This window comes from Canis lupus, chromosome 13 (assembly GCF_048164855.1).
Source record: "Canis lupus baileyi chromosome 13, mCanLup2.hap1, whole genome shotgun sequence".
Lineage (NCBI taxonomy): Eukaryota > Metazoa > Chordata > Mammalia > Carnivora > Canidae > Canis > Canis lupus.
In genome coordinates, this window is record NC_132850.1 from 50,163,650 (window position 1) to 50,185,731 (window position 22,082).

The 22,082-nt window shown below is 31.9% G+C and overlaps 1 protein-coding gene across 10 annotated transcripts in view; it reads right to left on the reverse strand.

The window, feature by feature from the left end:
- The window catches only part of LRBA (LPS responsive beige-like anchor protein), a 740,528-nt gene that overhangs the window by 599,804 nt on the left and 118,642 nt on the right, over nt 1-22,082 (reverse strand). For all 10 annotated transcript variants that reach the window (XM_072773570.1, XM_072773571.1, XM_072773578.1 and 7 more), the window contains exons 10-14: nt 21,680-21,877; nt 21,346-21,479; nt 19,115-19,223; nt 18,423-18,575; nt 12,551-12,719 (exon numbers count right to left, since the gene is read on the reverse strand). In XM_072773570.1, the coding sequence (XP_072629671.1) occupies nt 12,551-12,719; nt 18,423-18,575; nt 19,115-19,223; nt 21,346-21,479; nt 21,680-21,877 (763 nt within the window). The remainder of the gene's footprint in view (nt 1-12,550; nt 12,720-18,422; nt 18,576-19,114; nt 19,224-21,345; nt 21,480-21,679; nt 21,878-22,082) is intronic.

Here is a 22,082-nt window from a genome sequence, read left to right on the forward strand (position 1 = left end):
AGAGAGGAGAAGAGAGAGAGAAGAGAGAAGAGGAAAGAGAAAGAGAAAGAAAGGGGAGAAAGAGAAAGAGAAAGAGAAAGAGAAAAGAGAAAGAAAAGAAGAAAGAAAGAAAAGAAAGAAAGAAAGAAAGAAAGAAAGAAAGAAAGAAAGAAAGAAAGAAAGAAAGAAAGAAAGAAAGAAAGAAAAGTATACAATCAACAGGGAGTTCTGGTTCAACCAAGATGAAGTAAAGCTAGTTACAGCCTCTCTGTCTTACATACTGGAGCTGAAACAATGGGAAAACATACAAAAAGCAATTTCCTAAGTACTTCTGAAGACCAAACAAAAGCAAATACATTGCTATAAAGGAGGTAAAATTTGGAGAATTACCCATTATAGAGAGATAAGAGTCTCAATTTTTTATCTTTGCCCTTATAAATCTGACCCAAAAGTGAGACCTTATCTCAGAGGCGGATGTTAGAAGCTCAGGTGGCTAATACTCTGATAAAACTGTGTTTTGGATAGAGGAACTAAGAAAATGGGTTTGTACAAGAGGCAGAGGCTAGGGGCAGAGGGAGAGGAGGAGTTGTCCTGAATGGGAGTAAACAGGAGAGAATGATCCTCAAAATCTTTGTAAAAACCCATAAAAGCCCTAAACTGACCCAAGAGATGCACCTGTGAGGAGCAGACACAGACTAGAACAGCAAAATCTTTCTGAACTGAAAAAAAAAAAAAAAAAATTAATTATCACCCAATTCAAACCTAATCCCTGAATGCATTATGTGCAAAAAAGACACAAAGAAGGATAAGACAGGTTTTTACAATAAGTGACATTTGGAACCCCTACCCACAAAGGATAGGTAGAACTTGAAGTCTGACTCTTCTTACTAAAATAAAACAAAAAAAGGGTCAACATTCGTTAGAGGATTTTAACAAAACACATTAGTTTATAAAAGACAACATCCACAATGTCTAGGACACATTAAAAATTTACTCAACATATAAAGGAACCACGAAAATGTAACCATTTCTCACAGGAAAAGACCCTGAACAAATGCTGATAAGATGAGCAAATTGTTGGAATTACCACACAAAGATTTTAAAGGAACTATTATAAATATAACACCATCTAATAGAATCAGAAAACAGGGTTCTCAACCAAAAAAAAGCATAAAATTAACCATATTAAAATCATACAATTGAAATGTACAAATCCAACGTAAAATATTCAGGAGTTGAGCTTAATACCAAAATAGAAAAAGCAAACAAAAAGTCCATAAAGTTGAAGATCAACTCTTATCATACATTCAATAGCAAGTTTCTGTATCAATAGACAGTATCAAAACTGAAGAACAAAGAAAAAAAGACTGAAATGAAGTAAAAAAAAGGCTTAGGGATGTGTACAACGGAAGTCCTAATATTCAGGTCACTAGAGACCCAAAGGAAAAAGAGAAAGACTAAAACAAAAAATATGAATATAAGGGCCTAAAACTTCTCAAAATTGGTAACCACCACAAAGAAAACTATAATGAAATTGTACGGAGAGCTACAGAATATGTCTTGAAAACAAGTACATATTTTTGTATGTATACTTGTATAGTATATTTTACTTAACAAACATACATTAAATAACCATACATTTCTCGTTAGAAACCATGGGTACCAGCAAACAATTGAAAAATGGAAAAATATTTTAAAGTAACTAAAAGAAAAAAATTGAATTCTACCCAGAATTCTACATGCAGCAAAAATACCCTTGTGTGATGAAGGCCAGATAAAATTATAATCACAGGGGTGCCTGAGTGATTTAGTCACTTAGGCATCTGACTTGTGGTTTCAGATCAGGTCATGAGGTTGAGCCTTACTTCTGGCTCTGCACTCAGCAAGGAATCTGCTTGAGATTCTCTCTCTCCTTCTCCCTAGGCCCCTCCTCCTCTTCACACACTCACTCTAAAATAAATAAATCTTTCTTAAAAATTATATTCAGAAAAAATAATTTAAATATTCGTTTCAAAAAACTGCTCAACAGGAAATGTGAATAGAGTTCGAGAATGAAAAAAATAAAAGAAAAATATAAAAGATTTTTCTTCCTTTAAATTTTTAAAACATATAGCAAGTGACACTAAAAATTGTAACATTACCTAGAGAGACTTGCAATGTATTAAATGTAGTAACAAACAATGGCTGATGCTAAAGGGATACATAAAGTTGAAATGGTTCTGTATTACATGTGAAGAGGTAAAATATTAGACTGTGAAATCTCTGTGCAATCACTAAAAAAGTTATGCAGAAATAGATATAAAACCAAGTAGACTAATTTTACAAGAATACTAAAGGAATTCAAATACAAAGGACACAGGAAAAGAGATACAGGGGAAAAATTACCTTGGGACAAATAAATAATAAAATGCTCAGTGAAAATCATGCCTTATCAGTAGTTACATTAAAAGTAAGTAGTCTAGGGCAGCCCTGGTGGCTTAGCAGTTTAGCACACCACCTTCAGCCCAGGGTGTGATCCTGGAGACCCAGGATTGAGTCCCATGTCAGGCTCCCTGCATGCAGCCTACTTCTCCCTCTGCTTGTGTCTGTCTGTCTCTCTAATAAATAAATTAAAAATCTAAAAAAACAAAAAAAAAAGTAGTCTAAACACAATGAAAAGACTTTCTCAGCATAGATGTCAAAAAAATAAATAAATAAAACATTTAACTACCCTGCTTGTATTAGCAATAGCTTTCCACAAAAAAAGAACCAACAGGATATATAGAGAAAGACTGAAAGATTTAAGGAATTAGCTCTCTCAATTATGGAGACTTGATAAATCCAAAATCTTCAGGGTAAACACATACATTGGAGATTCAGAAAAAAGGTGTAAAATCCAAAGGCATTCTGTCCACAAAATTCATTTTTACTGGGGAAGGTCAATCTTTTTTCTATTTAAGTCCTTCAACTGATTTGATGAGGCCCATCCTCCTGGAAGGTTACCTACTCAAAGTCCATCAATTTATTTTTTTTAAAGATTTATTTATTTATTTGAGAGAGAGAAAGAGAGAGCACACATGTGCACACACACACACACAGGAAGAGGGAGAAGCAGACTCCCCACTAAGCAGATAGCTTGATTCAGGGCTCAATCTCAGGTGCCTGGAATCATCATGACCTAAGCTGAAGGCAGATGCTTAACGGACTGAGCCACCCAAGCGCCCCTCAAAGTCCACCAATTTAAACATTGTTCTCATCAAAAAAAAATATTTTCACAAAAATATCTACAATAAGGTTTGACCAAATATCCAGGCACCATGACTCAACCATGTTGACACAAAATTAGCCATCACAATGTGTCAATAAGAAATTCAACAAAATATAAAGATACAAATAATTTTAAAGGATGGAAAAAATATATACCATGTAAACTCCATACTGAATGGGCTTCATACAACCAGTTAAAACTCATAACAGAAAAAAGACTGACCTCCCTAGAAAAAGAGGGAATTCTGCCAGCAGACTGCACTTGGACTAGAACTGCAACATCAACTCTAACTTGCATCTCCAGCCTGCCAGCCCACCCTGTAAGGTCTGGACCTCTCGGACTCCGTAATCACAAGAAAAAAATTCCTTAAAACCAATCAACCAATCTCTCTATATATATGTAAAAAGGTTCTTTTTCTCTAGATAGTTCTGAAAATACACTCCCTTAAGGATATATAAAGTCATCTTCTGTCTTATGGCAAATGAGTACTAAGATGTACCAAAAAGGATCTGTATTAGAGGACTGATGTGGGACATTTATTGTAGCTAGATCATTAAATTAGTTACTGTAGCTGATCATCTGGAAAAGTTGTTCTTCGAACTTCTGTGGCCCAAAAACCTTATTAAATAAATGACTTAAAACAAAAGTATTCTAATTTTGTTGTTGATAACTGTTAGGGACTGAATGTGTACCTCCCAATTCATATGTTAAAGCGCAGTATCACTGTATTTGGACATGGGAATGATAAGGAAGGAATTAAGATTAAATGAGGTTATAAAGCTGTATCCTGGATACAACAGGATTAATATCCTCATAAAAAGAAACCAGAGAGCCTTCTTTCTCTTTCTTCTGTTGTATACACATAAACAGGTTGGATGAACACACAGTGGAAAGGTGGCTATCTATAATGCAAGAAGAGAACCCTTAAGACACTAACCCTGCTGGTACCTTGATCTTAAACTTCTAGTCCCCCAACTGTAAGAAAACAAGTTTCTGTTATTCAAGCAACCCAGTCTATGATATTTTGTATGGAAGCCCAAGCAGACTAACACAATGATGATTTGGGATTGGGGATGAAGATAGCGATATTTAAAAGGGAGGAAAGAGATCTTTTCTTGCAGTGCAAATGAGTACTACTGTTCTAGGACCTAAAGATAATTCTGCCGAAGAATTCAGTCTTACAATACCTGTATAACAGCACTAATCATACAAAACACTAACATGATTTGCCTGGTCTATCTTCACAAATTAAATAATAACACATCCTCTATAATTAAAGATTTCTTCAAAAAACATAATACATAAAATAAATAGGTCTTATACCTTAATTCATTTATACTATATGATCCAGTAGTACTTCCCATTTTAAGAATCTTCTATCATTTTCAAACTAAACTCTTACATTAAATATATTTAAATCAAAAAAAAAAAAAAATATATATATATATATTTAAATCTCTGATATACAACTCTTACCGTAATCCATTCCTTTGGTCAAAAGCAGGAATCATAGAGTTAGGATGTTCTGACATTAATGCAACAAGCAGTTGTAGGACATCCATTAGATTGTCATCCTAAAATCAAAACAAAAAACTTTTTAAATATGGAAAAAATAATTTTTGAACATAAAATATTTCCAAAATGAAAGAAATTCCAACATATGAGCAATATATATATATATAGATGATCAGTAAATATTTATTGAAGCAACATACTATACTGTATGTAGTATAACTTAACAGCATAGAAGCATATGTGAGTTCTGAAACGCAAAACAATTCCAAGACAATCCTACACAGTCTTGGCTGAATATTCCAGTATGTATACATATTTAGAACCAGTTGGGCAATACTGACCCAAAAAGGACAAGGGAAGCAGCTATCAAAAGCTAGTTATCTCTGTTGCCCTGTTTATAGGATTTTGTTCACTGCTTTGGAACTGCAGCTATTTGAATATCTAATTTTCAGTAAGCTAATAAGCAGGTAACCTAGAGCTAGGGCACTGTGGCTTGGGAAAAGAATTATTTGAAAGACCTAAAAGATTTGTGAATTAACAATTTAAAAGAGAAGATCACTGTAATTTCCAGTTTCTCTTTTGTCAAGTACTTCACTCCTATAGACAGGGTTAATAAAAAATAAAATCATATACAATAAGATTACTAGGTAGTTCAGATGAAAAATCTTCAACTATTACATGAAAAAGAAAATCAATGAATAAAACACCCAAATTAAGAGAAAGTAGAAAGCACAAGTATTATTATTTGAGTCAAATATGATCCAATCAAGAAATTTAATCTACTTTTCTACCTCAGGTAAGAATAAGTAAAAACAGCATCTCCCATTTACTGATAATTTTAAAAAGGCATTATTTCACACAGATATTTATTAAAACACAAAACATTAATTATAAGATAGAAATGTAAATTATCATTTGAAATGCTTTGTTTTACATGAAATTCCATCAATCCAAATTTTACTTATTTAACAAATACGTAATCCAATTATTTTAATTAGATTACATCAGCATGTATTACATTTTCCCAGGGCAAAAATAAAATAAATAAATAAATAAATAAACAAACAAACAAACAAGCAAGCATTTCAACCTATTTTTTTCAACCACATAATCACAAATCCCATTATAAGCAAGTTGTTTAACTTAACAGTATTTAAACATGCAAAATCAGTTGGAAGATTGTGTTACTAACTTAAACATCTAATCATTTTAGTAATTTTCATAACCTATTTTTCCATGTTACACTGGTTCCTAGAGATATGATGAAGGTATTTTCCACATACTTTCTTATTAATTCAAAAAAAATCTTTTTTCAAAACTTTTTAAAGCTTTTCATGATTAATCTCAGAGTCATCTTGTGGTAATAAAGGATATTTAAATAAAAATTGACAAGATTTAGTTCCTAAATACACTTATTCTCCATTATAGTTATATTAATGAAAGATTATTTTAACTGTTTCTACTTTAAAAAGAAAGACCATAATGAGCATCAAAAAACAAAATCCCAAAATATAAAATTTAAATGTTACCTCATGCATAGTGAGTAGGTAATTAAGAATGGCCTGAAGTTCATCTTCTTTGACTCCAGAATCCTTTAAAATTATAATATAAGTATCTTATACTTGCATATAAAAAACATTTTTCGAAAAGTAAATAATACACCTAATATTTGTCAACGTGGTCAATTGCTATAAATATACAAAGATACTATCACATAGAATCGAAATTTAAAACATGAATCAGGGGAAACACTAAAGCTATGCAATAATCAAGACTATGCAGAAGTCGGGCAGTTGGGTGGCTCAGTTAAGTCTCGCCTTTCACACAACAGTTTCCCTGCCCAGTGAAGAGTCTGCTTCTCTCTACCCTCCTGCCCCTCTTCTTTACCCCTTTCCTAGCTCAAATAAATATTTCTCCTTCAAATAAATAAATAACATCTTAAAAAGGAAAAAAAAAGACTGCATAGAAGTCAAAAGAAATGATATAAAAGTATCCTGTTTTCAGAACTATATATGATAGGCTATCTAATTAAGCTACAGAATCCTGGAGTAAGAAAAACAATAATTAATGATAAGAGAGTACTATTCATGGCTATCACTCCACTAAATACAAAAGACAACTCTTCTATTAAATCTGGAGAGTAAATGAAAGCTTCTAAAATTATGAGTTAAAACACCAGGTACTAAAAACTGGGTAGTATATTGTTCCTTGAGGAAAACACTGCACTTTTAAATATGAACTCAGTACATAAATTTTCAACCTATCCCATCAATTTATTATTGATAAAACAAAGCTGCAATGAGAAAAGAATAATAAGAATGAGAATTAGGAAACAAAAACACACAGAAAAAATTTAAAAATATAAAAATCAAGGGATAAATTTTTTTATAAATGTAAATAAGGTATCTGAGTCTAAAAGATATACTAAAATTTTGGTCTATTTAACATAATATTAAATTCCATAAAATAAGAAAATGACATAGGAAACTAGTAAATAAAATACTGACCAAAAAATACATTTATATATTGCTATCTTATAAAACCAAAACACCTTCCTTAAAAATAATAAATTTTACTTTACCTAACAACAGAATAATAAGGGACAAATGTAATTTCTAAAGACTGATACATCTTTCTGGTACCTTTAGACATGGAAATTTCTTCTCAAAATCTGAATGTCAGGTACAAGTGGTCCACTACAAATGAAACCTTCTTGAAGAGTTTTGTTGACTAATGTATCACTACTGCCAAGAATAATACTTAGTACTACTTAACAGAAACTCAAAAAATATTTACTGAATGAAAGAATGAATCCCCTTGAGCCCCTAGAGAAATTCATATAACATATATATTACAATTATCAATCTCCAATTCTTCAATGATGTATTTCCATATGTGTGCAGGAGAGAACAAAAAACATAGAAACGAGTTTCTTTCAGAGTATTTTCCAATATGTAACACTAATAATCCAATCCAAAAAAAAATAAACCCAAAATTGTATATTATGTGAAATTTTAAGTTAAAATTATAAGTTATAAATTAAAATACAGAACATGCTAAAGGAAAAGTAGCATAAACTCACCTTCATCACTAACTGCTTAATGAACATCAACAAGAAGGCTCGTAGAGAAAGTATTTCTTTTTGATTAGGTCGTGGTCCATCTTTGAAAAAAATAATATACACACACACTTAGTGTTTCAAAAACCTCAAAGCAAGGTATAAAGCTTTTAGTTTTTTCCATGCATTTATGAGAAACATAAAAGTGAGTCACCCAAAAAGTCAACATTGTCATTTAGAATTGAAAGAAAGATGGTTTCCCCGACAAGCAAAAACTAAAGTTCATCGCCACTAAACATACCTTACAAGAAATATTAAGGGGAATTCTTTAGGCAGAAAAAAAGACCATAACTAGAAAGAAGAAAATATAGGAAAGAAAAAAATCATATTGCCAAAGGCAAACATACAGTAAAGGTAGTGGCTCATTCCCTTGTAAAGAGAGTATAAAGACTGAAAGACAAAAGTTAATCAAATCAATTATATCTATAATAATTAGTTAAGGAATATACTAAATAAAAAGTTTAAAATATGATATCAAAATATAAAACATTGGAAGATGAGGAGAGTAAAAATGTAGTCCTTTAAGAATGCATTTGAACTTAAGAATCACCAACTCATAATGGACTTTATACATATGTTGTTAGATATGAAGCTCATGGTAACTACACACAAAAACCTCTAATAGTTGCACTAAAAATAGAAAGAAAGGAATCCCAACTGAACACTAATAAAATCATCAAATCACAAGGAGAGCAAGAAAGGAACAGAAGAACTACAAAAACAACCAGAAGACAACTAACAAAATAGCAATAAATATGTAACAACTGTAACAACTTTGAATGTAAATGACAAAAAAAAGAAAAAAACAGGCCCTCTACTACCAACAAGAGAATCCCTCTTTAAAGCACACATAGACTAAAAGTAAAGTAATAGAAAAAGATATATCATGAAAATAGAAATGAAAAGAAAGCTGGCCTGGCAATACTTAAATCAGATAAAGTAGACTTTTTAAAAAGCTGTAAGAGACAAAACACACTACATAATAAAAGGGATTAACCCAACAAGAAGGTGTAACACTTGTAAATGTTTATGTGCCTAACATTGGAGCCCTTAAATATAGAAAGCAAATATTACCAGACAAAAATGAGAACCTGACAGTAACACAATAAAAGTAGGGGATTTTAACATATCCCTTAAATCAATAGATAGATCATCTAGACAAAATAAATAAGGAAACAGTGGCCTTAAATAACAGATTAGACCAACTATACTAAACAGATAAATACAGAATAGTCCATTCAGAAGATACATTCTTCTCAAGCACATGAAACATTCTCTAAAATATTAGCATGACAGGCCACAAAACAAGTCTCAATAAATTTAAGACTGAAACCATATGAAGTGTCTTTCCAACCATAATGATATAAAACTAGAAATCAATTACAGAATACAACTGGAAAAAACACACGTCACTAAAAAACCAATAGGACAATAAAGATATAAAAGAGGATATTAAAAAAATACCTTGAGACAAATGAAAATGAAACAATGTTCCAAAATCTATGAAATGCAGCAAATGCAGATCCAATAAGGAAGTTTACATCAAAACAGGCCCACCTCAAGAAATAAGAAAAATCTCTAAGACATCCAGATGGCTAACAGGCACATGAAAAGATGCCCAACATCACTAACCATCTGTGAAACGCAAATCAAAACCATAATGAGATTTCACCTCACACCTGCCAGAATGGCTAAAATCAAAAAGATAAGGAGTATTTAGTATTAGAGTGAATATAGAAACCTTTGTGCACTGTTGGTGGGAATGTAAAGTGGTATAACCACTATAGAAAACAGTATGGAAATTCCTCAAAAAATTAAAAATAGAATTACCATACAATCCAGCAATTACAGTTATAGGTATTTATCCAAAGAAAACAAAAATATTTAATTCAAAAACATATATGCATATATGTTAAGCACATCATTATTTACCATAGCAAAGATATAGAAGTAACCTAAATGTCCATCAACTGATACATGAAGATGTGGCATGTGTGTACATACATACACACACACAAACTGGAATATTACTCAGCCTCAGAAAAGAATGAAAACTTGTCATTGTGACAACATGGATGGGCCTAAACCGTATTATGCTATGTGAAGTAAGCAGACAAAGAAAATAGTTTATGACTTCACTTGTATGTGGAATCTGAAAAGCAAAACAGAAACAGATTCATAGATACAGAAAACAAACTAACAGTTGCCAGAAGGGAGGAAGATGGGAAGAAGATGGGAGGATGGACAAAATACGTGAAGAGGTTAAGAGGTAAAAATTTTCCCATTATAATATAGTAAGTCACAGGGATTTTAACGTACATTGTAAAGGAATATAGTCAATGATACTGTAACAACTTTATATGTTGACAGATGGTAACTAGACTTATTGAGGTGACCATTTCATACTGTATATAAATATCAAATCATTATGTTGATACTAATACAATACTGTTTGGCAATTATTCTTCAATTTAAAGAATTTTATGCCTGTAGGAAGACATTCAAACTCACATACAATAGTATATAAGTGCTCCATATGTACAAAATGGATTATTTTGAAACTACAATGAAGGAGTTTATTTTTGATTAAGGTAAAATGAATTCCAAAACATGAAAATGAGTTAATAAAATCTGTACTCAATAATAAAAAGCACTTATATTTTAAGACTCTGAGAATGTTAGTACAATAACAAGTTGACATAGAAAAAAGAAAATCCAAATATATGTGAATTTAGTGGGGAAAAAAAAACTTCTGTTACTCTTGTATAAGCTAATACAAAAATTTTAAAAAGTACACCTCAACACAGTTTGGTTCATTTAAAAGGAATACATTTATGTTGACTACCTCTGACATCTCCTCCCCTTCTTGGAAAAGTCCTTGGTCACACATGGTTCACATTAAAGTCAATTTTCATGTCTCAAACAATCTCTAAGAAGAAAGCTTTTGAAACCAAATACCCATTGTTATAAGATCCTAAAGTATCTGTTTGCTTCATATTTTCTGCAATTTTCCCTCTACTAATTACTATTTACAGCTAGTTCTTAGACCACCAAAGCACAGGACCACCATGACCTCAAATAGATCAACTAAAATAAGAAAAAATTGCTTAAGATTTGTTCCTCATGACAATTTTTAGACAAAGAATAAGTTACAGAGTTACAACAGAATCACAAATTTGTCCAGCTCTCACTTGAAGTATGAGACTTTCCCAAGGTCACTAATCAGTTATAAAATCAATGCCAGGATACAAAACTAATACCCAGGACAGCACATGATACACCTATAGTACCATCAAATAGTCATTAGGAAATTATGACCTAGGTTCTATATCTGCCACAACCTTACCATCTTAAACAGATTATATAACTTCTATGTGCACTCACATTTTTCTAAATTATACATAGTATATTCTCTAAGAAAAAGCAGATTTTAAAAGGGATAAAGAAAGCACTGTATTAATAAGAAATGTGTTTATAAATCACTGAACAGCCAAAGTATTTAAGTAAAATGACTCTCCAGCATCAATTTCCTGATTTCAAACAGCAGCTCTCAATTTTTATCAAGGTACTGAACCAATTCCCACTTTCAGATCATATATTTCAGAGTTGGGAAGGGCTTCCATGCCCATTTATAGGCAATCAGAAAAATATCTGCCTGCCTAACAGGGGTATATGATGCAATCAAAATCAATAAGCAAGAAAGAGACTTTTGCTGGAAATGCTCAATACTGGCAGACACTCTCTTGCTAGACTTAAGGATGTGAAGGTAGAGTGGCTGCTTGGTTCTATAAGGGAAAGAATACATGAAAAGAGCCAACACAGAAGAACTGGGAAATGGAGAGATACAAATTGAGTTCAAGGAGCATATTCTGAACCCTTGCACTAAGTTCAACTGATAATGCCAGTTTATTTGAGCTGATTAAAACTCCCTTTTACAATAGCTAATTTGAAACATGTTGCACTTAAAACCAAAAGACTCACCATTTGTCAAAATTTTTATTTTGATACCTTCCATAAATTTCTTACATGATGAATACTATCTCTCCAGTAATTTTGCAATTACACAAAAAAATTACTGAACTTTTGTAACGTTATTATATTATTTATTAGAAGTAGATACACCCCTAGTTTTGGGGAATCTCCATTTCCCCCAAAAAATTATTTTCAATGAGTCTCATCATGATAATTAGCTTCACCATCAATACCATATGCCAATATAGAAATTCTCATTTTCAGTGCTTTAATAATACCATCCTACTTATATTTGCTCTGCAAACAACTTATACCAGCAGAAGGAGCATTCTTCCATAGAACTAGTAAGTTATTAAATTCTGGCAACCAGGGGATCCCTGGGTGGCTCAGTGGTAAACCACTGCCTTCGGCCCAGGGCATGATCCTGGAGTCCCAGGATCGAGTCCCACATCGGGCTCCATCCATGGAGCCTGCTTCTCCTTCTGCGTGTCTCTGCCTCTCTCTCTCTCTGTCTCTCATGAATAAATAAATAAAATCTTTTTAAAAAAAAAAAGAAATCTGGCAACCAAAATTCAGGACAAACTATTAAAACTATCAATAACATTAAAATAAAATTTTGCCAGGATGATATTCAGAAAAACTTCAAGAATAATATATTATTGGTTAAAACAAAGAAACAAGAAAATCTAAGACAAAATATATAAACAGAGATGATATACCTAATCCTTTTGGGGTGATACCACTTCGATCCTGAGGATTCACTGCCCAGTAGTAGTACTTCAGTGTATGCATGATGAGAAGCACTGTTCCAACTCTCCGAATGGCATTATATATGTTGACTGTACCAATGAATTCCGTGGATAGGTAAGTATAGAGTGTCAACTGAACCTAGAGAATCAAAATGAAGAACTTATATCAAAGAATCAGCCCAGCATTTTACCCCTGGTTCCAATAATACTCTCAGGCCGCTTTACTTGGATCATACTTGTTCCAAAAAGATGCTCAGCTTGATGGTAACATCCATGCTAAAGGATAACACATATCCACTTACATGCACATAGACACTTGCACATAACACACACAAAAGTATTTACCTGGTAAATGCTTCTTTTACAGTAACATTATAAAGGAAACATCCTCTAATATACCAAATTTTTATAGCACTATTTCATAGAAATAACTGTTTAACTCCTATTAAACAACAATTATTCATGAGCTTACATAACTTCTTTATAGTAAGCTTACCATTTATAGTATAGTTGTTATCATTTATGCATAGTTGTTTTAAGAAGCTGGAAATTTAAGAACTTAGTAACTGCAAAATATAAGCTCTTAATATATAAAGAAACAATATAAGTACACTATACCACTACACAGTTCATATTAATACAAAATTTCAGTGAAATTATGGCTCTAAAACTCACCAACAGTTCCAATCCCATACTTTCAACAGCACAAAATAAGAACTGCTTTTGTTCTACTATTGTGTCAAAATCAAAAATTTTTCAATTCACTGCTAGTAGATACACTTTTTAAGTGGAAAAATTTTAAGTAGGACATATATACTCTCCCCTTAAACAAAGACCAAACCATTCTCAATCATTTTAAATGGAACATTCATATTATCTCCCTAGACACTGATAGCATTTTCATTTTCTACTTTGCAAAATATGTCAGTGTTACCTGGTACTTCTTTAGAGAGCAAAAATTAGTACCTATCTTGCAGATGTCCTATAAGTAATCAATATTAAATGAATTAGGGAATCAATTAGTAACCATATATGGTAAAGAGTGGCAGATTCTGAATCACTTAAAATTGATGTTCAATTTTATGATGATGATTGTTTAGAAAACAGTGGAATATCCCACTGTCTCACTGAAAAACAATATTATGTTGATGTAGCTGATGTTATTCAAATGGATAGGACTAGTTACTTATTATTGAGGCTATAAAACACTTTTTGACAGGGTTCAAAATTCTTAGCCATACTATTTTAGTCATTTAGAAAATCTTTACATCCACCTATTCATAGTGATGTATTATGGAAAATAATGACATATACATTATCCCTTGGTAGCTGAAATCCAAGTGAAAAAATGAAAAAAACACACAAATTTAAGTAAAAAAAAAAAAAAAAAAAACCCAATGTAATAAAGATGCCTATTGAAACATAAAGGTCACTTAAGGAAATTCTTTAGAAAGTGTCTAGAATTGGGGCACCTGGGTGACTCAGTGGGTTAAAAGTCTACCTTCAGCTCAGGTCATGATCCCAGGGTCCTGGGTTTGAGGCTTATCTCCTAGGAAGAGTTTGCCCCTCTCCCACTGCTTGTGCTCTAATAAATAATCTTTTTTTTTTAAGTGTCTAGAATTAACACTTTTATAAAGGGGCATCTGGCTGCTTCAATTGGTAGAGCATACAACTCTTGATGTCAGGGTTGTAAAAGTTAGAGCCCCACACTGGGTATAGAGAACTTTAAAATAAAATCTTTAAAAAAATAAAAGAAACATTAAGTATGTAATTAATTGCATATAGTTAATTGCAAAATATGTAATTAATTGCAAGATGAGTAGCAAAGAGTTATCAGAAACTATCGATTTGAAGGTCAGAGAAATTATTATAGAATAAGCTAAAATACTCAAAAAAGCCTGAATAATAAAATAGGTATTAAGGTGGGCTTTGAAGATTAGTAGTAAAATAGGTAGAACAAAAGATGAAATTTCAAACAGAGAAAATGGTAGATCACACAACAATAGGTTTCCCAAGATCTGAACATGGTCCTCAATCCTGCCTGTGCATGAGAATACTCAAAAAAACATGTTTTAAAAATGCTGATGCCTGGGTCCTACCTCAACCCAAATAAAACACAATGTGGAGTGGAAGGAGTGGAAATCTGTTTTTTTGTTTTTGTTTTTTGTTTTTTATTTTAACAAAAAACAAAAAACAAAAAACAAAAAAAAAAAAAAAAAAAAAACCTCTTCCAAGAAGTTCTATCAACAGCCAAGGCAGAGAACCTCTGCTCTGGGATAACGTTTTAGAACCTGCCTATCTACTGAAGATAAGTTTTTAAGCTAGAAAGCTTAGGAAGGAGAATTGACACGACTTAATGCCAAAAAAGAGACTACTTTATTCTGAAAACAATGGAATATTTTTATACAGTTTGAGACTAAGAAAAAATATGATGAGAGTGATATATTAAAAACATATAAAAATTGTGGCCAAAAGTGATAGTGATAAAAAATGAAAACTGAAGAAAGTCAGTCTACTGAGTATGATACCGTAGTAACAGAAAAATGGGAAGGCTTTAATATCAACATATTGAGATGAGTAAGAATGCAGACCTTAAGATTATTCATATACTAACAATGAATAAACATTTCCTCATTTACTCATTATATAATCTAATAACCATATAAATTATATGTTAACATCTGTCTTTCCTATCAGATATTCCATAAGGACAAGAATTAGATTTTGTTCACCACAGCATCCAACATAAAACAGTTACTCAAAAAATGAATGACTATTTTATACAAGAAATTTTGCCTCTCCTGTTAGGTCATTAAAAAAAAAAAACAGTCTCTGAGAAGATGAATGGATATTATACAGTACAGTAAATACCGTTTTCCAAAAGCAAACACCCTTGATTCATATATACATACCTTCAACTTTGATAAAACCACAGGTGAAATTACCATGAAGCTGATGAAGCTTAAACTTTATACTCACTCATCCATATAGGTTCTCTGCAAAACCCTAAACTTCATTTTGTAAGTATTACGTCGTTTTTTTTTCTTTTTCTTAAAAATCTCCTCCCTCCCTGTAATTGTGTGACATTTCAGATCAAACAATCTTCAAAAAACAAAATAAACCTTCTTAGAACTATCTGTACTATCTGCATATTGAACTAGATAAAACACCTTATGGATACACAAAGAGAAGGAAAGTTTAATATTAAGAAATCTATTATATTCTAAAAAGGAAATTAATGAAAATTATTAACAAGGGAAAGGTAAGAAATAGACTGTAGTAATACTGGGGAACCTGAGAAAAGGATATAATGAATTTTTATTTTTTTATTTATTATTTTTTTTTAGGATATAATGAATTTTTAAAAATCACACTACAACTAAGTATCTATTAAGAGGCTTTTCAACCACATCAAAAGAGATCCAAAGCCTTACAAATATGCTGTTTAGTAAGACAAAAAAACCCGTTTAGCAAAAGGTTTAAAAAGTAACTTGAAACAATCCTTGAAAAAAATGTCTGAGGGTCACAGAAGAAAAAGAGGTCAAATTTGAACCCAGAGATAAAAAGGTACAACCTCCAGCTGCCTCCTTTGATTACTTCCAAATGGCAATCAGAGTCAGCAGCTGTTTTTCCCTTTAACATCTGAAAAGACCAAATGAAAATAAGATACTATGACTCTAGAAAAGCACAGAAAGTTTGCTTTTTCTTTTTGACAACTAAAGTATGTGTTATTCCAATCTAAACAACGATAAGCACTCCAAGTGGATCAAAAGGTAGGAGAGAGGAAATTGATAGGTATGAAATAATGCAACTTCTAACAAAAATTGCAGATAAGGCAGATACAATTATGCAATTTAATAAAAATTTGTTTCAAGTTCTGCTTAACACTACCACTATTGACATTCTTATGACAATTTAATACAATAGGACTTAGCAAAGGTTTTATTTATATACTTTATCACAAATTCACTTACATTCACTTAGAAGTAACTGGTTCATTGTTACAGTACTAAATAAGTTGTGTACAAATATTGTATTTCATAATTTAAAGTCATCTGAATTAAAATGACTTAAATGAGACCAGTATATCATGGAAACCTTAAAAATGGATGATATTTCAACTATTCCTGCAGAATTAAACTCATGTTTATGTATACATATATATGTATGCATACTGGCAGTAGAATAGCACTACAGTTGATAGGAAACATATTTACAGTGGAACTGTCCAACTCTGATTTATAAATTTATAAATCAAAGTCTCTCTCAAATAAAATTTTGATTTAACAGAAAATAAAGGCTATAGTTTTATTTTTTAAAAATACGGACAAAGCCTGGAAAGAACATCCAATGTGAAAAAGACACTCTCTTCAACAAATGGTGTTGAGAAAACTGAACAGCAGCATGCAAAAAGAATGAAACTGGACCACTTTCTTATATTATACACAAAAATAAACTCAAAATGGATTGAAGACCTAAATGTGACCCTCGACATCATAAAAATCCTAGACGAGAGCACAAGCAATAATTTCTCTGACATCAGCTATAACAACATTTTCCTAGATGTATCTCCTGAGTTTAAGGGAAATAAAAGCAAAACTAAACTACTGGGACTACATCAAAATAAAAAGCTTCTGTACAGCAGAGGAAACAATCAACAAAACAAAAGGCAACCTGATGAATGGGAGAAAATATTTGCAAATGACCTATTCAGTACAAGGTTAGTATCCAAAATATATAAAGAACTTACACAACATCAAAAAAAATCCAAAATTGGGCAGAAGACATAAACAGACATTTCTCCAAAGAAGACATCCAAATGGCCAACAGACACATGAAAAATGCTCAATGTCACTTGTCATCAAGGAAATGAAAATCAAAACTACACTGAGGTATCACCTCACACCTGTCAATATGGCTAAAATCAACACAAGCAGCAAGTGTTGGCAAAGATATGGAGAAAAAAGGAACCTTCTTGCATTGTTAGTAGGAATACAAACTAATATAGCCATTGTGGAAAACACGATGGAGATTCCTCAAAAAATTAAAAATAGAACCCTACAATCCAGTAACCGCACTATTTATCCAAAAAATACAAAAACACGAATTCAAATATATATATATACTCTTATGTTTACAGAAGCATTATTTATAATTGTCAAATTATGGAAGCAACACAAGTGTCCACTGATAAATGAATGAATAAAGAAGATGTGGTGTATCTATATAATGGAATTATTATTCAGTCATAAAAAAGAATGAAATCTTGCCATTTTCAACAACATAGATGGAGCTAGAGAATATAATGTTAAATGAAATAAATCAGTCAGAGAAAGACAAATACCATATGATTGCACTCATGTGAAATTTAACAAAACAAACAAACAAATGGGGAAGAGAGAGAAAGAGAGATAGACAAACCAAGCAACAGAGAACAAACTGATGGTTACCAGAGGGGAGGTGGGTGAGGGGATGGGTGAAACAGGTGGTAGGGATTAAGGAGTACACTTATCATGATGAGCACTGGGTACTGTACAGAACTATTAAGTCACTATATTGTACACCCGACACTAATATAACACTATTTTAACTATACTGAAATTAAAATTTTAAGAAATACACTGCTTACAAAAAAAAGAAAGAAAACATACACTGGCTTGCAAATATACCTAAAAAAGAAAAAAGTAGTATACTTATCAAAAAACATAATCCATTTAAATCTTACATGATAGCATGTGAAAAGATAAAAGAAAGTCCTCATAATTATCACTTTCCTCAACTACAAAAACTTGGTGAAAACAGTAAAACAAAATCTATCTATCTATATATATATATATATTACCTTGGCTGGGGTATGAATCCATATAGCTGGGTTAAGAAGAATGTGATCACACAATTGTTTGAGTAGGGGCATCCCATTCTGCAGATTACTCAGATATTTTGAAAATGCAAGACAAAGTTCAAGTACTGCTCTGCTGACATGGGATTTGGAAGACTGCAAAAAAAAAAAAAAAAAATAGATCAAAGGTCACTACTCAGACCCCCCCCCCCCCCAATGGCATTTGCTTCTTTATTTTAGCTCAGGTCATGATCTCAGGGTTGACAAGTCGAGCCACACGTCCAACTCTGCTGGGTGTAGAGCCTGCTTAAAATTCTCTCATTCTCTCTCTCTCTCTCTCTCCTTTCTATCCCTCTCCCTCCCTCCCTTCACTGCTCCTCCACCTCCTCTCCCCTCATTAAAAAAAAAAAAAAAAAGGTCAGCACCAATACAAGACAAGTAATTAAAGGCTGTGAATACTAGAAAAAAGTTGTCCCACAAACTATGATCAAAGTTAAAGACACCATGAGATTCAATGCTACATTTCTCTAAAAAAAGCAATGGAGGTAAGGTAAAACAACAAAAGGTTATTTTAATTTTGGTAATTTTATGTAACCAAGGAGACACACTTGCAGAAAGAACTTTTCAACCATTTAAGAGACCAAATCCATGGCCTTCAAATTAAGAACAAAAATGTAAAGCATTTCATACTTTACCTTTTCAAGACTGTATCCTATTACCAAGAAGCCCTTGCAGGCAAGCATCTGCTCCTGCATAGCAATTGAGTTCTTCAACAACTCCATGATAAAAGCCAGCAAAGTTGAACTAGAGTAAGAAAACAAGAAAAAGTCCAAAAAAGATACTCTCTTTTTTGGGGGAGGGAAAGTGAGGTGGTAGATGTAGACTTTCTTTTATCTTAAAAAAAAAAAAAAAAAAAAATTCTCTATTTCAAGGAATTTGAAGTTCTAATAAAATTGTCTCCAACATTATTTCAGAACTAGAATTTGAATGTAGGATTAGAACTTAATTATTTATTCCATACACTATATCACCAACCTACTAGTAAGTGAATTACTAAGAAACATGAGGAAATATGCATGAACTAGAGAAAAATTAGCAATGTCCAAAAACAATAAAATAGCTAATATAAGCATACTAAGTACTTAAAGAATAGATGTAATTTAGATTAGCAAGTATATTCAATTTTAGAGAGTTAGAGGCCAAACAGAGGGGAAAGATACATATAGCAAACAAAATAAGGTAGAAACACTGAGAATGTGTTAAGGCTCCCAACTGGCCTGGTTTGAATGGAGTTCATGAAAGGGAAAATAAGAAAGTAAAACTGAAGTTTACTGAAGTCCTCAAATACTAATTTAAGAATTTTGTACCTTATTCTGACAGAAAAATTGTAATTCAATAGTCAATTGACAAGACTTTTAAAACTGAATAGGGGCTATAGTCATGTTCCCATCCAAACTTTTAGATATCCAAAATGGGATGAAGTAAGGTTAGCTCTTACCTCCTGCTCAAAGGCTCTGAGATATCTGCAGGAGGAGACCCTGACTGGAAGCCAACCTCCTCCTCCACAAAAGTGCTTTTAAAATTTCAGCAATTCTAATACAGATTTTAAAATATTAAAAAAAAAAAAGAGAGATAACCAAGAAAAAAAACAACTGAGCTCTGTTACAAAGGTTTCAAAACAGGACATATACAAAAAATTTTGAAGTAGGACTATGTCAAGGAAAATTTAATTTTTTTAAAATGTCATCAGTAAGTACTTGATTTAAATAGCTCATTCCTTAAAAATAAATAAAAATAAATAAAAATAAATTAAAAAACCTGGGGTGCCTGGCTGGCTTAGCCAGTGGAGCATGTAATCTTGATCTTGGGGTTATGAGTTTGAGCCCCACACTGGGTATAGAGATTACTTAAAAAGAAAAGTACAGTTTAAAGAAGTCATTTTGGGGAACCCTGGGTGGCGCAGCGGCTTGGCGCCTGCCTTTGGCCCAGGGCGCGATCCTGGAGACCCGGGATCGAATCCCACGTCGGGCTCCCAGTGCATGGAGCCTGCTTCTCCCTCTGCCTACGTCTCTGCCTCTCTCTCTCTCTCTGTGTGACTATCATAAATAAATTAAAAAATTTAAAAATAAATAAATAAATAAATAAATAAATAAATAAATAAAAATAAAAAATAAAAAAGTCATTTTGTTTCCAAAAAATAATTCCAAGAGAATTATTTTATCACTAAATACATATATTGATAGTGGATATTAACTTATGTATAAAGCAGAAATGAGAGAATTCTAAGCAGGAAGAATCTAAGACTCATTTATTCAAATAATACATTAAACATAATTACTAGTCTCACTGGAATATACAGCCATGAATTCATTTAGACACCCCTCCCAATGTTTTATACTGTGTCCTCTTATGTTTCTACCTTTTCAGACTCTAGACTATAACAAAGGAGACCAATGTGTCCAATGTACAACCTAATTTAAATACCAAAGCACCTTTAATATGATGTCATCAAAAAATGTCATCAAAAATTTTAGTTTTTAGTTATATGCAATAATTAAAAATGAAAAGCTAAATCCCCATAATAAATCACTGCCACATAATAATCTAAAATAACTTATCTTTTTAAATTAGAATGATAAACAAAAATGTATTTATTTTTGCTAACTCATTATCATTATTTCCAAATTTATTCAAAAACAAGTTTATTATTATTATTACAGCCTCCATACTTCCTCTTGATAAAGAATTTAGATTACTTCTACTATTATTTGGAAGGAATAGGAACTTGTAGTAACATTTATAGTTTACAAATTTCTTTAAATTATATTCTCTCTTTTAACTCTATAATAAATTTAAAATATTATGCACCTCAACAGTAATGAAAGTAACTCTAACATCAAATTACAGAAAAAATAAAGGTACTCACCATATAGTCAAGTCAACCTCATCAGATAAATATTGCCTATAATCCAACTGTGCAAAGAGTGGAAATAGCACTTGTACTCCTCCAATTGAATGCATAGCACTTTGAATGGAATGTGTTAAAACTGCCTTCACATCCTTACAAAATAGAAGACACAGTAAAGATTCCAATATTTTCCAAAATAGTTAAAATTAAATATAATAAGAACAATATATTGTTATATTACATATATTTAATAGAAGTTACCTAATATACCTCATTAACAAAAAATTCACCAATGAAAAATATTCTTAAAATATTGTAGCTTAAAAAAAAAAAAAAAGATTATAGCCAGTACCTGGAGCATAAGTGCATGTGGTGAATGAACAAAAATTGAAGGATTGTCCTTAGGGGATGATTCAAGGCAGAGCTGGGCGTCTGTAGCACGTGGATTGTATGTGAATGCAATGGCGCTAGAGAGTTTGCCATCATATAATAAAAGTTTATGATGCTCAGCAAGAAACAGATCACTTTCTGCTTTGAATTTAAATGTACCCTACAAATAAAAAGTAGAACATTTAAGATAGTATACCACAAAAAGAAATCTAGCCTCACTTCACCACAGATTTTAAAATTTAAAGAACGTATCCTTCATCATTTTCCTAACAATATCAAATAAGAAAAGCCCAGTTTAGTGACTTCTAAAGTAAACTGCATTCACTTTAAAAATATAATGGAAAATCAACTCGGTATTAAAACCT